Genomic DNA, 20595 nt, shown 5'->3' with positions numbered 1-20595 from the left:
TCTAAATTAGCGCCGTGCAGCCGCGGGAGCGCGCTGTTACTCGGTCGAAGTGTTTCTGCTAGTGGTGGAGCGCGCACAATGTTATTAGTGAGGCGGACCCGTTGTGACGTCGACGGGCTTTCACGTGCTGCCTTCGAAACTCGAAAAAAAAAATCGGAATTTGAAAAGAGTCACAGTCATTCTGCTGCGTTTAAACGCAGCTCTTTTAAAGGGCGGGTTCAACATTTTTTTAAGTGTGTCTTAAAACAACAGTCAGGAGCCGAAATGAACACTGGAATAGGGTTTTCTTGTTATAATCATTCCTCCTGTTCATACTGCCCTCCTGCGCAAAAATGTGTTTAAATATATCTGAAGCGTCCAAATGAGTTAAATCAAGTAGATATCTTTCAACGTTACAGTCTCTTTAACACCAAAGTTCCTCTTTTTGTTACTACACTTCCACCGCAGCTCAACAGGGAAACACTTTCCAAGGAAACATAGGCATCTGGTTATGTATTAAAAGGCGGGGAGCGAACTTGGAAAGATACATAATTGGTGGGGTGGGACTGGGGGTCCACCACCAGAAGACAAATCATAATTTAAAACAAATTTCCTGCATTTCTTCACTACCTAAGAAACAGCCAACTACAATAGTCTAGAGTAGTTAGATTGAGGGTGCTATGAAAACAAGAAATGCATTAAGAACAGTGTATAATTGGGTGGATGAGGACAGGAAATCGTTATTAGAAGAACGGTTATTTCATATTTATATTCATAAAAACATTATGTAGCCTAAAATGTTAGTAGGTTGCAGGCTACTAAACCATCTTCAAGGTTAAACAAAGACAAACAATTTATATTTATTAAATAGTCTTACAACACATCACAATATGATTTGTATAATTAAACCTGGTTAACAATGTTACACTTGAGGGTTGCTATCGTAGTGATTCCATAGCCGACAGGACAAAGTACAAACAGTTTGGATGAATGAAATGGCCTTGCAACAACTATCTAATTCCAATCCCACACATAGGTTCTAGTGGTAGCTATTAGCACCACTAGCTGATGTGGCTTTACTGTTATACAAGAATGAATAATCATAACTTCAAAAGCAGATTATTATAACCTACATTATCTCAAATCAAGGACTATTTTAATGCACAACTCAGAGGTGATTTTTGCTCCTCAAGACTTAAAAGGGCCATTTTAGTCGAGGCTTAGACTTTACTTCCACTTAGACTAAACATGCAGCTCTCATTTATCTTGTATGAGAAATTGAGATAATAATCATAATAATGAAAGCACAGCGCAGAGCAGCCGGATGAGGGATCACTACATGGAGTGATGACTCATCATATTTAAAAATAATTCCATCCAAAGTCTGACTAAAACTGAAACTAAAGCAGAGTGTTCTCTAAACAAGTTACTTTCCACAGCTGAACATTTGTTTGTTTATTCAGACACTTTAACGCTGTGTGGAAAAGCTCCGTCTGTCTGTCTGTCTCTCATGACGGGTTGGACTGAACCAACTCAAAGGGTCAGAAAATGTCAGATTTATTTATTACTTGTTTTTGTCAGTGGCTGAAAAAATAGAAAAATGATCATGGATATAGGCTGCTTAAATATCTTCATCCGATTGCAGGGAATGTATGATAAGTTTATTTTTAAAAAGACAATATGTGGCAAGTAGCAAAACCATAACTTTGCTCCCCCTAATTGAATAATGAGGATGCATTTGCTCTACTTGCTCCATTGCTCAGGCTCCTATGCGAGGAAACACAAAGATTTGATGCCAAAAAGACTGTAAATGTGTCAGATATCCACTTGATATGACTAACTAGGACTGCTGAAGCCTCATATAAGCTTCACATAAACTTTTAAATGTTTACACTGTTCATACAATCACTTGACTGTTGTTTTAAGACACACTGGGAAAATTGTGAACTTGTCCTTTAAAGGGGTACTCCAGTGATTTAGTATATCTCTTCCATAAAGTTTGGGGATCCTCAAGAGACGGATTAAAAAAAAAAGAAAGAAGATTGACCAAAAGGCAACAGCTAATGTTGCTACTCTTCAACATGAGTCAATCATTCAAAATGCTGGATCCTACAATTCCCATCATGCAACTCAATACTGTTTTTCATCAGACCACCTGAATAAATTTGATCATCGAGGAACATCAGGGTTATTTTCTGATGACAACCCCAAATGATATCATCAGGATTATTATTTCAAATTTTGGAAAGACAATATTTATTTCAGCACTCTCACACATCTTTGAACTGCTTGTATCCTGTTTACAATTTACTGTTTTACCTGCATATATAGTATATCTTATGTTGTTGTCCATTTGTTGTTTACTATATGTATCTTGCACATGTAAATAATAGTGTTGAGCTTATGTTTACTTACATTCGTTCAGCTTTGTTGTCCTTGTTTTGGCTGTATGTAAATATATTGAGAGCCACTAGAAACCAGAGTCAAATTCCTTGTGTGCATAAACATACTTTGGCCAATAAAGCTGAATCTGATTTCCCTCCAGAGGCTACAGACGACATTATACAACTGTCACAGGCTACTAATGACGACCTCAGTGGACTCACCCTTTGATTGAAGCCCATAAACCTTTAGAGATAGATATATACAGTAGAAGTCCAATCAATGATCTGTGGTGTAACAAAGTACATTAGTTTCGCACCTAATTACAATGTACTTGGATGCAATTAGGTGAAATTCTCTTAACTTTAAGTATTTACATTTAATACAACTTTATACTTCTACTTAACTATAGTTCAGAGGGAAATATTGTACTTTTTATTACACTACATTTATCTACCAAGCAGTGCTAGTTCATTTTCACATTCACACACACATAACATATATGATCCATTATAAAAAAAAGATGCTTTGTATAAATTAAACTGCTCAATACATCGTATGTAATATGTGCCTACAACATTAAAATGCTGCTTACCAGTTAATTCATCAGTAAGTACAGTAATTTATTCATAGTAGAATTGTAATTTTTTATAACCTTGAGCTTTAATTCTTAACCTCTTGGGAATGAAACACACAAAAATCACTGAATTAAATCAACACCAGCATTTTATTTTTCTCCAAAAGCATGTAAAAAACAAAAAAGAAAAAAAGAAAAAAAAAACTTGGAAAATGCACAAAATGATAGTGTACATTGGCGTAGAAGAGGGGCGGGTTGGGGGGGAGGGGGCTCAAATTTTTTTTTAAAATGTTTCATACCACAACTAAGCAATAGATAGAAGGGAGAATAGAGGAGAAAAAGACTGCAAACGCAGTCCAAGCGTCCTTTTTGCTGTAAGGCCACCTCAATCCACAGGTCAAGTCTGTAATATAGGATACATTTTCAAAGATGCATACATTTAAAATGTCTCGATGACGACAGCATTGAAAATTAAGTCCATATCAAGTTTTAGCACAAAAATGAAATGATTCACAGGTTTTAACATTTAAAACGTTACACTGCAATCATTCACCTGAGCCTCTTGGCACCAGTGTAAAGTGTACCTTGTCTGCTCTGTTACACTTAGAAGTCGCAATTCACAGATTTATGCAGTTGTACCTTGGCGAACTGCTAACGGAGAATGACAAAGACAGCATTTCTAGATACAATACTTTTGATTTTAAAGCATTCTCAAGGATCCCGAGGACCATTTTTAAAAAGAAAAACAAAAAAAATAAAAGGAGAATATAAAATATACATTGTCACACACACACATACACACAGTAGAATTAGAATTGTACATTATATGTGGATAAAAAGTGGGCAGATAGGAAAAAATGGCTGCTGGTTGAGTGAAGTAATCCTATGTTTAAGAGTGGGACTCTACAATAAGCAGGGCTGTTTTTTTGAAAAGGAATGATCAGGAGAGATTTCTTTGTAAAGATCTGTGCACTCAATGGTCTCGTTTTGGAAAAAAAAAAAAAAAAAAAAGCAATAAGGTCAGCTATTTATTTATTTCTAAGGCTTCTCTTTCTTTAAAAAAGTAGCAAATATCCATCTGTTTAGCTTTCTATTCTGCACAGCATGCTCAAATTCACAGTAAACTTTCAGTCACAAAAAAAAAAAGTACTTTTTTTTTTGTGTCATTCAAGTGTCAGTCAAGTCTCAGTGGTATTCAGATATTTTCTAAAAGGAGATATTTGAATGGCTTTAGACTCATTCTTTGTTCAGAATGAAATATAGACATGGAAAACTTGGTCTAAATGGGATTGATTTTTCTTAGGTGCTGCAATTAAATAAAGATCAAAAGTGGCTGGAGTGCAGTAGTTGCACCGCAGACAGGCAACTTATTCAAAAACTTTTTGAATAAAGGCTTTGTTGAGAAGTTTATGGGCAACAATTTTTCTTTTTTTTTTGTTTTTTTCTTCTTCCTCTCACACTAAGACACCACTGTCACACTTTCCCCAGCAGGGGGTGCTCTGCACTGGGTTTTGCATGCAGCATGCAGGAGCACATTTAAGGGGACCAGTACCGTGACGAAACGCTCCGTCAGCCACCTACTGTAAAATCGAATATCAAGAAATAGGTCCAAGTGCTAAGATGTATTTAGCTAATAAGACAGGAGATGAGAACAGGAAGGCATTTATTTTTAAAAGGAAACCTGTCCACGCTTATTGGATGGGGGGCTAGTGGAAGGGGATGATGATGATGATGGTGATGTTCAAGACAATGTGATTGGATTGATTCTCATAAAGACTGTCCAGTTACATGAACACACTCAAGTACAGCAGAGGAGGAAAAAAAAAAAAAAAAAAAAAATCACCACAAGACGCCAACAACTGACAATCGTGAACAGACGAAGGAACAAAATCGTGTGGTTTCTTGCGAAGGCTTAAGCTCCGTCCGTCGAAAACATCCTCATTCGCGTCACTCTTGTGATATAAAGACACGTTAACTGCTTTCATCAATTTAACCAAACACTTCCCTAAAATGCTTTTAACATGACGGCGTGCGTGAGGGATGTTCACGGACAAGGCTTCAGTTTCCCTGTGATTATCAACATCTTGGTCTGGTGATCATGTGTGGTCATATGTGCAAGTACAATATGGTGGGAGGGTGGGGACTGGGGGGGACGGGGGGGGACAACGAGGGGGGACGTTCACTAATCACAAACGACAGCTCTATGTACAGATAGTTTACAAAACACAATCTGAGTATTCTGTTAAAAGTTCAACCATAAAAGCTCAGAGAGGATCAAACTTATGCCGTGACATCAATCAAATCCAAACTCAAGTGCTCCTAAAAACTTTTTTTTAAAAAGTGGGTCTGCTATGCGTAAATGAAACAGACGATAATAATCATCCACAACACAAAAAAGGTCGATACAGTCGTAAGATAAGGCTATTAAGACCCAGTCATACCAACATGCAAGGATAAGACTCAAACTGGGCACTAAAAAAAAAAAAAAACCAGAACCATGGGATGAAGCGAACAATAGTGAAACTAAACACAAACTAACAAAACGAGAGGTGAGCTGTTGCTGATGTGTGCGGTTATTTTACAGTACTCTGTACCCTGTTAGTTCCTCAAATACATTGAACCTGACAAACTGACAGCAAAGTCACAATACTGAGGACTATTATTTTGATTTGTGTGGTTTTTTTTGTTTGTTTTGTGTAAAAATGCTCGGGTGACATCGCAAATGAAGACCCTCTGAAAATTGACCTGAGTGTATGCTCTACTGCAAAACATGGATGCTCTGTAACCCCTCTCTTGATATGTTTGCCTGAGCATACAGTTATTCAAAATAAAAAGGGTGCAAATTATTTAAAAAAAAAAGTTAACTAAAAGAAATTATTACACTCCCCGTACCGGAGAAGGCTTTTGGTCACAATCAAGTACCAATTCCAAAACAGGAAATTGGAAAAGATAAAAATCAAAAAAAGGAATATCCCCGAAATCAATTTGAAGTGGTATGGATTATAACTGGCCTGTAATTTCATAGCTGTTTGTGCATGTACCTGTTCTGATGGCGTTTAAAAAGCTAGTGAGCGCATGGGTGATTTAACAACGCCCCCGACATATGTGGGGGCGTGTGTTCATGATGTATTTGAAGGTGTTAGGAGGAGGAGGAGGAGGAGGAGGAGGAGGAGGGAAAGTAAGAGGGATGGGGATGGGGATGGGTCGGGTCACAGGCAGACATGATTATGCCGTCTTTGTTATATTCTCTGACTCCTTGGAGGCCCAGAGCTCTTTGTGCTGTTTGCGTCCGAAGCCCTCGTCGTAGTTGCCTTTGCTTTTGAACAGCTGCTGGAAGTGGGGTTTGCAGTAAAACTCTCCCGCGAGAGCCGCGAAGGTGCCAAGGCTGCCGAGAGAAGAAGAAGAAGAAGAAGAAGAAGGGAACAGGAATGATGGGAGTCAGGAAGGCAATAAAAAAAAGTACAGAAAGTCTTGTAAACAAACGGTGAAAGCGGTTAATAGTCACCTGAGTTTGGCGTTGCAGTGCTTGCAACAGAAGCATGATGAATGGAAGACCTGGTTGTTGGCCACCAATCTCTCCATTGGGTAGACCGTCTTCTCACATGATGTACACACTTCCTTTTGAGTCTTAAAGCTGAAGGACTGAACACATAAATATGCCTTTTTTTGTTTTGTTTTGTTTTTATAACCGCAAACACAAACAAGAGGCGAACAAGGCCTCTCTAGATGAAAGCATGCATTTACAAAAGACACCAAATGCAGGAAAAAAAAAAAAAAAAAAACGACTTCCTCTTCTCTCCTCTGAGATCAAAAGGCTGATGATGAAAATGGAACTGAAGTGGGGCGAGACTCATGCACACAGATGAACAGAGGACTGAGAAAGAAGAAGAAGAAGAAGAAGAAGAAGAAGAAGAAAGGTGACGCATATTTACCTTAGATCGCTGGACAGGTTTCTCTTCACTGGTGTTTCTGGTGTCCTGGAAGAGAAAAAAAAGGAGGAGAAACAAACATTTAATGTGTGTACAGACTCCTGTTGTGCCTCTGAGCGCAACAACAAATAATAATAAGTGCGACCAACAGTAAGTAAGACTCCTAAGAACTTCACAAGGCTGTAGGTCAAACCACCAATCTAATTTGTCTTCTTATTACCTTCACCAGTGTGTTAGCATTGTCAATCTGATCTCTCTCTTGCTCTCTCTCTCTATCTCTCCCCTCCTCTTTCTATTTGCTCCATCTGTCTCTTTTGCACCCCTGGGAGAGGATCAGGTGCCGTCTGCTGTCTGGTCATGTGAGCTGAGCTGTGTGGGACGCTCCGCATGGGGCCGGCCTCGACACATAGCACAACAGCTCACGACTGAGAAAACTTCACAGGGCGGTTTTACATGAAACAACACTTCTGGTCTCCTTTTAAAAAAAAAACAACAACTACTCAGTGTTTTTTCTAACTATGCATGTAATGAAGCGTTTCTTTCACTCGACCCCTGCGATCGCACACGATGGAAGGTTTATAATTCTCACGGCTGCCGTTTAAGCACAAGTCACCACATTGTAGGTGTTGATATTTTTGTCACGTAATTGCAGTTTGTTTCACTATGACGGGAGCGTTTGAAAGACTTCCTCTAGGCACTCAGGAGGTTAAAGAGAGAGAGAGAGGGAGAGAGAGGGGGGAGAAAAAAAAAACAAAAAGAGGCTTGCATGAGCTCACGCAGGAGAAAGTTACACAGTAGTAAATGACTGAATCTGCCCTCTGGAGTATTGCAGCCGGTCCCCCGGCAGCAACAAGCACGGTGACATCTTTAAGCAGGACTAACAGGTAGTTCAAGCGGATAATAAACAGACAGAGAGACATTCAGACGCGCACACAGTAAGTGCCATGGAAAAGCCAGTGTGCAGGGGAAGAAGGGCGGCCTCTGTTTTCGGCTGGGGGAAAAAGTCCACTGCAGACTTTGCTAAAACCCTGTTATGTAAGGCAGTTTGGCTGGAGCTGGAGGAAGGGTTTGGATGTAAGAGAGGGGGGGAGGGGGAGGCGGAGGAGGGGTTCAGGGGCTGCTACCAGAGTTGCGAAGAGAGGGAGCTCTTTGGTATCTTAAAGAGAACATGCTGATCTTCGTTTTTTTTTTTTTAGCAGGTCTGTTACCTCTTTGACTTGCAAAAAAAAAAAAATTTCCTGCTTCGCAAGCGATATAACAAATCCACAGTCGGCCACAGTGAATGAAATGACAGCATGAAGTATGTGCATCCATCTGCCTCATGAAACTGTTGACCTGCTGACACGAGTTCAGATCCAAAGCCGTGAAATCAAACAAACTATGTTGTTCTCATAAAAACAAACAGCTGAAACAGTCATCTGTACATCTGTACTTTCATTTCATGATGTTATACAAATTAGTGAGAATCTAATTAGCAAATTAAACACTTTAATAATCAAGGCGCTTCTTCACATTGAAGCAAAAAAACAAACAAATCCGATACTGTCCTTTTAACTTGCTGATGATGTGGTGTTTGTATACTTAAAGGCTGCATCTGACGACTGTATTAAACTTGAAAAAGACCAATTATGGTCAAAATTTTTCTAATAAACTGATGAAAACTGTGTGTGGATGTCCTCTCTTCACAATTAATCACTGACACAGTTTTTGGTCATCACACAACTCATCCTAATAAAAGAAGTCCTGCTCAATGATTTGCAAATATAAACACTGGGCTGCAACTTTTCATTATCGATGAATCATTTTGTCTATAAAAAGTGTACAAAATAGTGACAATGCACATTATAATTTTGTCCGACCAACAGTCCAAAACCATGTCTGAAAAGCAATAAATCATCACATTTGAGAGGCCAAAACCCACGATGTTTGCTTAAAAATATATGACTAAAAAGATTTGGTTATCAAAATAGTTGCCGATTAATTGTCTGTCGATTGACTGATGTATTAATCAACTAATCATAGAGATATAAAGTCATAGATATCACAGTGTAAACAGTATGTTGATATCTCTTTATGGTCTCTGTGTAAACTACATACTGTACATTATCATATCGACCAGCCTTATCTCTACATCTCTTCTGAATTTGCATGTTACCTCTGAATTATAATTTGCATACTATTTTTGACCTTTTTTCCTTAATGCGCCGCTCAACGTCTTAGTAGGAGGAGAAAACAAGGGTGTTGTCTGCACTTGTGACGACCGGAAGACGAGCTTTTGAAATGATTGGCTCATTAGCAGTGAGGCCACGCAGCTTCCTGTCGATGCAATCACATCTACAACCGTCTCCTCTTCATCCCTGAGTTACCTTGAGCTTGTTTTCTCATGTTGCTGCTAAGCTAGCAAGGCGGCTCTTTCTCTCTGTCTCTCTCTCTGTCTGTCTCTCCTTGGTGGTGGTTATCTTGCACACTGCATGCTCGACCACTTCCTGTTCCTGCAGCAGAGCATGTCTTTGATCTCCTCAAAAAAATTATTTAACACTACTGAAAATTCAAGTCTTCACAGCACGCATGTAGCGGAAAAGCCGTAAGAGCATGAAAACGAGGTCGATAAGGGGGTTTTGTTTGTGAATAATATGAAATAAATGCAACCAAAAAAGGAAAAACATGCTCTGCATCAACTCTAATCAGAGTTAGGGATAAGAGCTGCCATGTTTGTTTTTTTTTGTTGGTTTTTTTGGTGGTAAAAACAACACAACAGGATTAGTTACCGTGTTAGGAGGATAGGCATGCATTCCAAACACATATACTCAGATCACTTGGAAGACTTCAGATTGGCCGGTGCCATCGTGTCTTCTCTTGCCTTATATGTACATGTGTCTCAATTGCCACCAAACGACTCGAATGTGGCAGGAAGCTGTTATGACACATCTGGCTTCCTCTGTCTCTCTCTCTCTGTGTGAGAGAGTCCCAACGGACTGACAGACAGAAGCAGCAGCAGCAGCAGCAGTAACAGACTTCCATCCCAATAAACGCCCGCTAATGACCACTTGTTCTTTGAGAGCGTTTTTAAACTGTCGAGTGACGGAAACTACGAGAGAATAACAACCTCCGTTCAGCCAGATTAACACAATAGTCCGACTGATTAATAAAAAAAAGAGACTGTCTGAGCTCAGAACAAGGTGTTCAATGTGGAGCATAAAATAAAGAAGCATTAGTTAACTGTGGGGCGATTTGACACAGCAGAAGCCAGAGCCAGCTGGAGTCTCGTATCTTACCCCAAACAAAGAGCACCTTCACACAAGAGCTGAAATCTTCTTGCAACAGGGGTTCAACTCTTACCTCACAGCATCTATCCCTCACACTCTTTGAGTACGAGCTTAAATTTTTAATCACACTTGCACATGTCTGCCTGTTTGTGTGTGTGTGTGTGTGTGTTCATGTTGCAGCCACCTGGGAGCTTCTGGTAGAGTCTTGCCGGTTCCCCTTTCTAATTTGAATTTGTTCAAAATAAGATATAGTTTTGGGAAGTGTTATTATTTGCTTTTTTTTTTGGAGTTAGATGAGAAGATTGATATCACTCTGTTGTCTGTATAGTAAATATCAAGCTACAGCCAGCAGCCGGTTAGTTTAGCTTTGCTTTAAGACAGGAAATAAACAGTCTGGCACGTAAAAACCACAACCTGATATTCTTACATGTCTTGTTTTTTTGTATAGCTTAAATCAAATAACATGTTAATTAGTGAGCTTTAGAGGTGCTGGTAGGGGAATTTTGTTACCTTTGGACAGAGCCAGGTTATCCATTTCCAGTCTTTAAGCCTTGCTGATCTAACTGCCTGCTGGCTTCATATTTACTGTACAAACATGAGAGCGGTATCCATTTTCTCATCAGAAAAACAGAAATGTCAAACTATCCTTTTAATCTGTTATATGCTACTTTGCAGCTTCATCTGCACGAGGAGGGGGGGCTGCAACTAAACTTTCATTAAATCGAGTATTGTGCCCATTATTTCTCTCTATATAAAATGTCAGAAATCAGTGAAAATGTCAGTTATAATTTCCCAGAGTCGAGGTTAAAGGTCGGAACAACAGTCCAAAACACCAAAGACATTCAGTGTCCTATCATGTAGGACAAAGAAAAGCACTAAAATCATCACATTTGAGAAGCTAAACCCAGCAAATATTTGGCATATTTGCTTAAACTATAACTATAGCTATCTGTATAATAGCTATAATCTGCACACTGAACAACAAGGTAGTGGCTTTGACCTTTTCTAAAAACCAGGACTGTCACAAATCCTTCTGCTTTTTCACCCCCCCACCCCCACCCCCCCGAGGGCACAGACCACCCATGTGACAGGAGAGTTAAGTGACCCCGAAAGTCAGTTATTATTCTATCAGAACCAGGAAAATATGTAACAGGGAGAGAATCTGAGTATGTAGTCTAGAAAGCATTCGACCTCAAAATAATCTGTGCTGTTATGGAAGTTGAACAGACTCCAACACACCACCACCACCGCACACACACACCAGACCCCTCTCGTCTAAATCTCCAGTGTTTACAAGAGCTGTATCCCTCTGACGTAAATCTCAACAGTTATAACGACCTCAAAGAATATTATGAGGGCGAAAGGTTGATTTGTTCATGAAGAGTGCAAATGAGAAGTAGCATCTTCTCTTTGTAGCGCCAATGGAAACAACACAACACAACCCCTACTTCACATTTTACATCCCCCCGAACGCACGCCGTAGTGCACGATGCACCGCAGCAGGCCCCTACAAGGGAAAGCAGTCGCTATGTTAACAATATCATTAGTCCAAAAACAAGGCTCCCACTCTCTCCTCTTTTATTTTTAGATATGTGATCATTGTTTAATCGTTTGGGACGGCGGAGTGACGAGAAAACTTCAACAAATGTGAAGAAACTCATGGAAAGTGTGTTAATAAGCTGTACGGTGCAGCCCAAGTCCAGTGTTTGTAACATCAAATATTAGTTAAATATTTATTTGCAGATAGCATCTTACTACTCCTGCAGGGCAAAGCGATGGCACGGATCCAGCAACTAAAACAGCTGCTGCAGGGAAGATATATAGTCTCCCTCCTGACAGCAATCTCCCATCAATTACTCTGAACATGAAGAGACTGAGCAGCAAGTTATGTGGAAAAGATGCCTGAGACGCAAAAAATGAAAACACACGAAATTGGTATGCAGTTAATAAAAAAAAAGGACTTTTCCGTGATGTTAAAATAGGCCGAACGTGATGTTTTGACACTTGACTGGTTGAGAAACTGATAATAAAGTAGAACGAAGGCGTGCGGATACGCTAACGTGCAGATGGGAGGTTCACCGCAACAGTCTGTAGAGTCATCACATCTGAGAGCGTGTTTGGGCATTTTGTTAGCTGGTATTTCTCTTCCCTTTTTCTGAACTTCCTGTATGCTACGAGAAAGTGACGGGGCATTTTTTTTTTTTTTTTCCTGCAAAAAGGCCAGGACATCGAGTGTCTGTGTGTATGTGTGTGTGTATGTGTGTCTCTTTAGTCAGCTGACTGACGTTTGTTTTCTCACTTCCTGTCTGGGGAAGCTGCCAAGATCCAGATAAAATTTCATTAAGTATTTATCCAAACATGCAGCTATATTTATTTATGCTGGATAACAAGCGCTTAAAAAAAAATGAGGAAAAAAAAAAAAAAAAATGTAGAGCTCCAACTGACAATTAGCTCCGTCATCATTTAATATCCTGTGCATGTATATGATTTCACAGAGCACAAAATGATTGTGGCTGCAACTAATGATTATTCTCATTATCGATTATGTTGATTGCTGTTTCCCAAAGCCTGAGATGCAACTGCAATGGTCTAGTTTTGTCGTGATCATAAAGGAGTAAAGACACCAGAAAATGTTCACATTTAAGAAGCTGGAACAAGAGAATTTAGGCATTTTTTCTTAAAAAACCCAATAAAAATAGTTGGTGACTAATCGATTAATTGTTGCAGCTCTATTTAAATGTCTTGTTTTGTGTGACCAACAGTCAAAAACCCAAAGATATGCACCTTACAAGGAGGAGAAGCTATCAGGAAACATTTGGCATATTTGCTGATGATATAAAATGTCTGAAATATACATTTTCTGGGATTCGACTTATTGATTCATTGACTGATCGTTGCAGCACTGGAGAAACATTTAAGAAGCTTCCTTATTCTTTTCTGCAGCCTTTCGATAGTAGACTTAACACTTTAACATGTACACATCATTTCTGAGAAGCAGGCTGCCCTTTGAGACACAGAGGGTGATACTGATTTTTATTAGCACTTAGAAGTCAGCAAGTTTTCTGCACCGCAATGTGTTTCTAACTCTACTGAAAAGCCGTGTGTTTCCCTTTTGTTACTCTTTTGAGGAACACGCCTGAGGACACAATTAAAACCATTTAAAGTGTCTGATAATGATGTTGATGATCTGTCTAATTCAAAACTGAAACATGATCACAGACTGTTTGCAAATCATAAAATGCGATATTAGCACAATGTAAAACGTGTGTTCTTAAATAAAATTTTATGACGTCTGGTTTTTCCGTCCAGTGCCCCACCCCCCCCCCAAACCGAACGGTGTGCGAGTCTGTGATGTTCAGCGATGGTAATGGATGGTGTTGGTATGCTGCAGCAGCTGGTTTGTTTATGTTTTCTTCTTAAAAAACTGCAAAAGAAACCCAGTGACAGTCTGAGAAAGAATGTGTTGAAGAACGGGAGCCTGTGTTGACTTGACGTTAGCGAGCGGCCGCCGCATTCTGAAGTTTCTCTTGAAGATAGAGAAGAATCAGCCTCAAGGGGCTACAACTGATCAGATGTTATCACAGGTCAGAGAAGAAGGGGGGGACATTTTCACAACCAAATTCTCCTCAAGGGCTGGAATTCAGGATAACATGCCCCATCCCGTCTTGGGGAAAAAAAACAACAACATGCAAATATCTGCTCGGCGAACTCAGCAAATTTCCATCACACACACTGAAGACTCCTTAGCTGCTGATTGAGATGGACAAGGGACAGGGGAAATTAAATTTGCAACTTTTTCCCTCCTTAAAAAGACATCTTAAGTAGTTATTTCCCAAGATTAAATGACAATCATGCAAGTTACAGTGAGCATATTTCCCTCTTCAAACCTCATAAAGTGTCTCCTCAGACGTCTGCTGGGCTGCCGACTGATGATACTGTGGGAAACACTGTGTAAACTATTCCTTTTCAAAAACCAGATAACCTACATTAGATCAGTGCTGCTGACAGCCACAAAAGATTTGAACAAATGTGAGTGAATGGCTGATGTTCCTTTTTTAGATCAAAAGTACAATTTGTACTGAGAAAAGCCACATGGACCTCTGTGACAGCAGGCAGGGCTGAGGAGCACTAAAAAGACATGAAATATCATATCATCATAATGCCAAAGCTTCTTATCTCCCCTCTGTTGTAAAACTGAGACTGATTTGTTGCTGTATTGGTTGTGCAACTGAACCTTTAATACAATAAGATCTGATTTCCAGTAGACTGCAGTGAACCATGTCAGGGAAATGAAATAAATGGAACAAATCAAAGTGAAAGGAATGTGCTAAGTCTTTGCCTTCAAACGTCTGAGCCAGAAGTCTACAGTGAGGATTGTATTTCCCCAGAGGAGAAGAAGAAAAAAAAAGAGGTGAACTGCTTGCGTGTGTGTGTGTGTGTGTGTGTGTGTGCAAAATTGGCAATAAGACATTTGTCAGATGATTGGGACATACAAAATGTTTTCACCTAGGCCTGAAAAACACGAAGTTCATGTGCAGCACACGTCAGAAAACAACAACAAAAAAACAGGAACCACTTTTCTTCAAAGCTTCAAAAAAATCACACTCAGAAAACACCTTTATCCAGAAATGAATGGGTGTTCCTTCTTTCACATAAACACACTGGCAGTATTTATCATTATTGAAGCCAGTTCTAACAGTACAAATAAAAGATAGGGAATAGGAATGTGAAATACAGGTATGTAGCTAGTTAAAACCATCACTCTGCAAAATTTTTGCCTGCAGCTCTGTGGCTTGGACCTGCTGGCGACCCATTTAATACTGTTCTGCACATCTGACAGCAGGCAAACAACCCCCCTCCCCAACATATGGTGCCGCTGACATGCCCAGCAAATCAGGTTTTTGTGCCGGTAATGATAATTGTTTGACAGGAGAGCATAAGGCCAAACAAAATAAACGTTTATTAGCTGCCACTGCGGCACGTTGTATGTGATTTGTCTAAATCTGCCATTAGTTATTTATTTATTTTTGGACAAACAAGTCCGGCGAATCGAAACAACGGCCTCTCAAATCCACCAGAGTGCTGACGTAAATCAGCCAACAGAGCAGGGTGTCAATCTGTCCTGTCAGCTCTGACTGAAATTACAGTCAGGCAGCCCATTGACGGCGGCAGGAAATGAAAATGACCATATACTTACTTAAGCCTCATCGCCATATGCCGGGGCTGTAATGACAGACTGCTGTAGTTGTGGTGCCCTGAACGGATAAAAAGCGGTTTCACCAGACCACAGAGCGGTTTGTAAATTGCTCGACCACACAAACAAGGGGAGGGAAATTTGTAAAATGAGTCAAACGCATGTTTTCTTCCACCTGGAGCGTTAGACTAATGCTGATTAACGCAGAGGTTTAACCCAGTTACTCATCCATTCAGCATTAGCTGCTGTAAGTGAGACACAGACATTAATTATAGGCCAGTGGTTCCCAAAAATGGGGTCTAGGGACACACTTAGATTCTACATTAGTCCCCATTTAAGAGGACCATTTTGTTTCACTAGTATCCCATTTATGTGTTACACATGTAAAGCGGATGAACCCTTGGTTTAAAGAAACCTTAAAACACTGCGGTTGAAACAGGGATAGTGTTTTAGGAATCTTACCCAGGTTACTAATCATGCTCTGTTGGTACAGATATGACTGAGATGTTGAGTAACTGCATGGAGATGAACAGAAACCTTGATGTTGCAAGAAAGGATATGAGTGACTGGGTTTTTCATGTTTCCTGTGAACATCATAACCTGAGTATGATCAAAACTGGGATACTAATGTGTGTGTAAATGTATTTTAAGAGGTCAATATGGGAAAAGCCTTTAGATCAGAGCGTGCTGTACACGTCACAGCTCCATTGTATGTGTGGTATTGCTGACTAAATTATGTTCAGCAGGCTTTAAATTCTTCTGCTTTTATTAATGTGCTTATTTGTTCAGTGTTATTCATGCATTGTCTATGGGGTTATATCTGGTGGAAATGCCTTTCTGCTTGTATAGGCTTGTTTTTATGTAACACTCAGCAGGTTGGAGCCTACACCCTGCCAGTTAGAGTATAATCACACTTATCTGCAAAAAAAATAGGGCTGCATGCAATGATTACTTTCATTATCAATTATTTCCTCAATTAATCGACTACTTGTTTGGTCTATAAAGTCCTCAAATGTCTGGTTTTGTCCAAAAAAGAAAAACAGTCCACAACCCCAAAAATATTCAGTTTACTGACATAGAAGACGAAAAAAAAACAAAGAAATATTCATATTTAAGAAGCTGGAAGCAGAGAATTTGCTCATTTTGAGTAATTTTCGATATCAAACTCGTTCTCGATTATTTTATAAGTAAACAAATAATCGATTTATTGACTAGTCGTTGCAGCTCGACTGCTTATTATTAGAACTTATTCACCTGCTATGGCTGCTCAGACAAAACAAAAACATGATGTAACAGCAAAAATCAATTTTCAAATCGGCTATTAAGGAGGAAAATTTAAATATCTGTTAGAAAGGAGGGGGCTTCTAAAATTAACGGGGGTATTGTGTGCTGATTAAATGGATTATTTAGTAGCTTTGAATCACCTTGTTGGTTGATATTAATTAGCCAGCGAGCTAGCTAACTAATGCACATTAAAACAACACGCTGCTAGCATTTTTTTGGAGCAGCACGACGGCGGGTGTTTAAATATTCTCCAAATTTAACTACAAAAAAATAGCTGCTCTGTTGTTTTTAAGCAAGGCTACACACTGTAATATCATCCAACGTTCATCCAGCCGCCTATAAAATAAAATAAAAAAACCCGGCTCCCGGTTAGCTAAACCTTTAGCGAGTAAACGGACATCATCACCTCACCTCATCTCTCACAAAAAAGCAGCAGCAGCAGCAGCAAAAGAGAGGAGAGCCGCGGAGGGAGGGGAGGCTGCGGACACACACACACACTCACAAACACTCTCACACACACGGGGGGGAAAACACTCACCATCTGCGGTTCTGGTCTGCGACACACGGCGGGGCTGATAACGGTTCACTCAGAGGCCGGAGGAGGTTGTCTGCTGCGCTCTCATTCACGTTTCTGGGAGGCTTTTGTTGTGCGCGGTGGCCCCGGTGCCGGTTCTCTCTTGTGTCGGAACTCTTGTTTCCCCACCGATATGTGTCTCCCTTTAGCCCCGCCCCTCGCGAAAAACGGCAGAGGGAGGGGGGGGGGGGGAAGGAGCGCGCACTCACGAAAAAAAAAGAAAAAAAAAGCTCGCCCCCGAGATGCTGCGCTCGTACCACTTTGTTGCTATGGAGAGCGATAGAGCCCAAAACTAAGTTTAATAGCGATTTTTATCTGTGGAAAGTTATCAGATTCTTTACTTAAAGGACAAGTTCACAGGTTTTTAAAGTCTGTCTTAAAAAAAAACAGTCAGGTGCCCAAATTTCAAGTCAATTAAATTCAATTCAGAACACTTTATTTGTCCCCAAAGAGGCAATTTGCAGAGTAGAGTAGCACAGTCAGCGAGCAACACACATTATAATAATAATGGCAATGATATGAGAGTGATTATATTAGTGCAATAAATTTATAATGCAGTATACACAGTATACGTATTGATGGGTAGCTCTATAATATACAGGTGCATGGTAATTTGATGAACATAGATGGAAGCATTAGTCCAAGCTATGTGCAAGTCACAATGAGTCAATGAACATTAAAGCTTGTTTTTCTTGCTGTAATCGTCCCTCCTGTTCATACTGACCATTAGAGGATCCCCTCATAATGCACTTACATTCTGTGCAAAAAATGTATTTAAAAGTTTATATGAAGCTAATATGAAGCTTCAGCCATCCAAATGAGTCAAATCAAGTAGATATCTTTCAATGCTACAGTCTGTTTACTGCCAAAGTTCCTCTTTTTGTTACTATACTTCCACCACAGCTAACAAATGTGCTTTCACACTTACATTGAAAGTACATTTGAAGAGGATCTTTTAATAGCCGGTATGAAAAGGAGGAATGTGAAGGTCATAAGATAAGTTGTCAGGATGTTTTCCCCCCGCTATAATGATGGTAGTTTTAAGACAAAGATGAAACCTAATAACTTGTGTGGAGATTTTCCATCTACAGTTTCTTTCCTGACCTTCTTTTTCTCAGTAAAATGGGGTAAAAGTGTAGCCTACTGGTTGGGACAGAAACCCATCAGATATATTTTCCCCATAAACAACTGAACTCAAGTGGATAACAGAGCTCTCATGTGGCCAAATCATGCTAATGCATTTCTAAAACTACAACATACTACAGTAAGATTAAAAAAAATTGAAATATGACCAATATGATGAGGCAATGTGCCTTTTGGAAATGATCCTATATTTAGGCTATAAATCACAGTTATGTGAATAAGCTCACATTTCCTCTGAAACACTGCATAAAGAACAAGTCAGTATTGATAGTGAAAAACATCTTCTCACAAAGCACCCACTACAACACTACAACAAACACAGGTCTGTTACCTCATGTTCAACATATATCAAGTTAAGTCAAGTCAAATTAACTTATAGAGCTCATTTAAAAGCAACCGGAGTCACAGTGAAAGACACAACAGTAGAGATAAATGTCATCAGTAGTAAAAGGAACGAATAGAAGATAACAATGAAAGGCAATGATAAAATACAAGGCTATATCAAATTATGTGCACAAATGTAAAACATAATGTAAGATACACTTATTAATACATTTTTAAAAAGTACTAAAGCCATTAAAAGCATCCAAAGGCCTTTTAAAACATGTAAATTTTGGGTTTTGACTTAAAAGATTCAACAAACTTGAGTATTTTCATTTGATGCTACTATGCTAACTAGACAGGTATTAAATATATGACAGTGGTCAGCAAAACAAAATCTGGCCCTCCGACAAAAATATTTGGCCTCCTAATGAAAGCTGAAGTTTTCCCTTTTATTAACTGCATCGAATCTTTTACATGAGTCTTCATAAATGTACAGTAGATAACAAAAGGCTCATCTAAATCCCAATAAATATGAGTTTGTAATCTCTTAAAAACTCATACAGGTAAATAATTTGTCTGAACATCTGACCTGAACAGATTTGTGTCATTAACAGTTTCAGTTTCAACCATACATGAAGCAGGCCACTTTTTATTGTGTGTGAATTACTAAGGGGAATTATGACGTCTGTGCGGAGCTTCTAAAGTCCAGAGAGATGACTTTTTTATCTTGTGTGCACAAGTTATGGATCTTGTGCGCACGAGTTATTACTTTGTGCAAACAAGTTATTATCGTGTGCAAACAAGTTATTATAATGTGCAAACAAGTTATTATCTTGTGTGCACAAGACATCATCAAATAAAACATCTGTGACATGCTGAAGTGGAAAAGAACTGGATTATCTGAGTTATCTCGTTTATATGGCGGCTGCGTGCATCTAAAGTTTGCGTGCTGTATGTTAGAGACGGATAAGAGTTTATAGTAAATAGTCTCATGTGTACAAGATAATAACATGTTTGCACAAGATCCATATCTCGTAACATATATTAGAAGTTATTAGAAGTTATTATCTTGTGCATGCAAGATAAAAAATGATAATCTTTTAGGAGTTTAGGGGCTCCCTACATGCTAAAATTGTTTTATATAAACAAAAGCATATCAAAAACCTGTGTTTTCACCGTGCCTGTACAACACCGGTCCCCAAATTAACAGTGCTGAAAAAATATGGCCCATGGTTGGACCTACTTGCTGACCTCTGACATTTACCATTCACTTCTAGAATAAAACTTTCCAAGGATAAAAAAAATCAGTACTAAAATTAGTTTTGGCCCTTATCTCTCTCCATATCACGCGCACAGTATCTCGGGGGGGCGAGAGCTTTTTACAGAACGCGCGCTCCCTTCGCAGTTTTCACGGGGGCGGGGCTAAGAGACTGCTTCACTAGTGTCGCGCGGTTCACATCCTCTCCTGATGCGTTCACAGGGTTTCGGACAAGTTACTACTACAACTGGAACAACGGTGTCTCTTGATGATAATTGTGCTTAAAGTGTTTTTCATTTATTAGTCTGATATTTGCAGTTGTGACAGAAATATTCAGATCCCTTACTTAGGTACAAGTACCAATACAGCAATATGAAAATACTTAGTTAGAAGTAAAAGTCCTGCATGAAAGATCCTACTTCAGTAAAAGTACATTAAGTACTAGCAGCAAAATGTACTCAAAGTATTAAAGTAAAAGTACTGATTTTGCAATAACTGATATATTATACTGTATATGACATCATTAGATTATTAATACTGAAGCATCAGTGTGTAAGCAGCATGTTACTGTTGTAGCTGCTGGAGGTGGAGCTAGTTTCAACTACTTTATATACAGTTAGCTAGCTAGCTTATTTATTGTCCTTTGTGCAAAATCTTAATTTTTAAAGTAACTGATAAAGCTGTT

General features: G+C 39.3%; 1 protein-coding gene across 1 annotated transcript; it reads right to left on the bottom strand.

Annotated features, from left to right (window-relative positions):
* Positions 1-3932: 3932 nt before the first annotated feature.
* On the bottom strand, positions 3933-17330 carry limd2 (LIM domain containing 2). The gene is made up of 4 exons (XM_042391549.1): positions 17150-17330; positions 6871-6915; positions 6444-6580; positions 3933-6323 (listed from the first exon to the last, which is right to left on the bottom strand). The coding sequence occupies exons 1-4, from the start codon at positions 17150-17152 to the stop codon at positions 6164-6166; spliced, it is 345 nt and encodes a 114-aa protein (XP_042247483.1). The 5' UTR covers positions 17153-17330; the 3' UTR covers positions 3933-6163.
* Positions 17331-20595: the final 3265 nt, after the last annotated feature.

The sequence above is a fragment of the Thunnus maccoyii genome, chromosome 18 (assembly GCF_910596095.1).
Source record: "Thunnus maccoyii chromosome 18, fThuMac1.1, whole genome shotgun sequence".
Lineage (NCBI taxonomy): Eukaryota > Metazoa > Chordata > Actinopteri > Scombriformes > Scombridae > Thunnus > Thunnus maccoyii.
The sequence above is the reverse complement of the archived record's forward strand: the minus strand, read 5'-3'. Positions and strand labels throughout refer to the sequence as shown.

Excerpts from the sequence above, each read along its gene's own strand:
- limd2 (XM_042391549.1), bottom strand. Across the intron at positions 6,581-6,870 it reads AACCTGTCCAGCGATCTAAG|TCCTTCAGCTTTAAGACTCA; the intron begins GTAAATATGCGT and ends TTATGTGTTCAG. Across the intron at positions 6,324-6,443 it reads CACTGCAACGCCAAACTCAG|CCTTGGCACCTTCGCGGCTC; the intron begins GTGACTATTAAC and ends TTCTCTCGGCAG.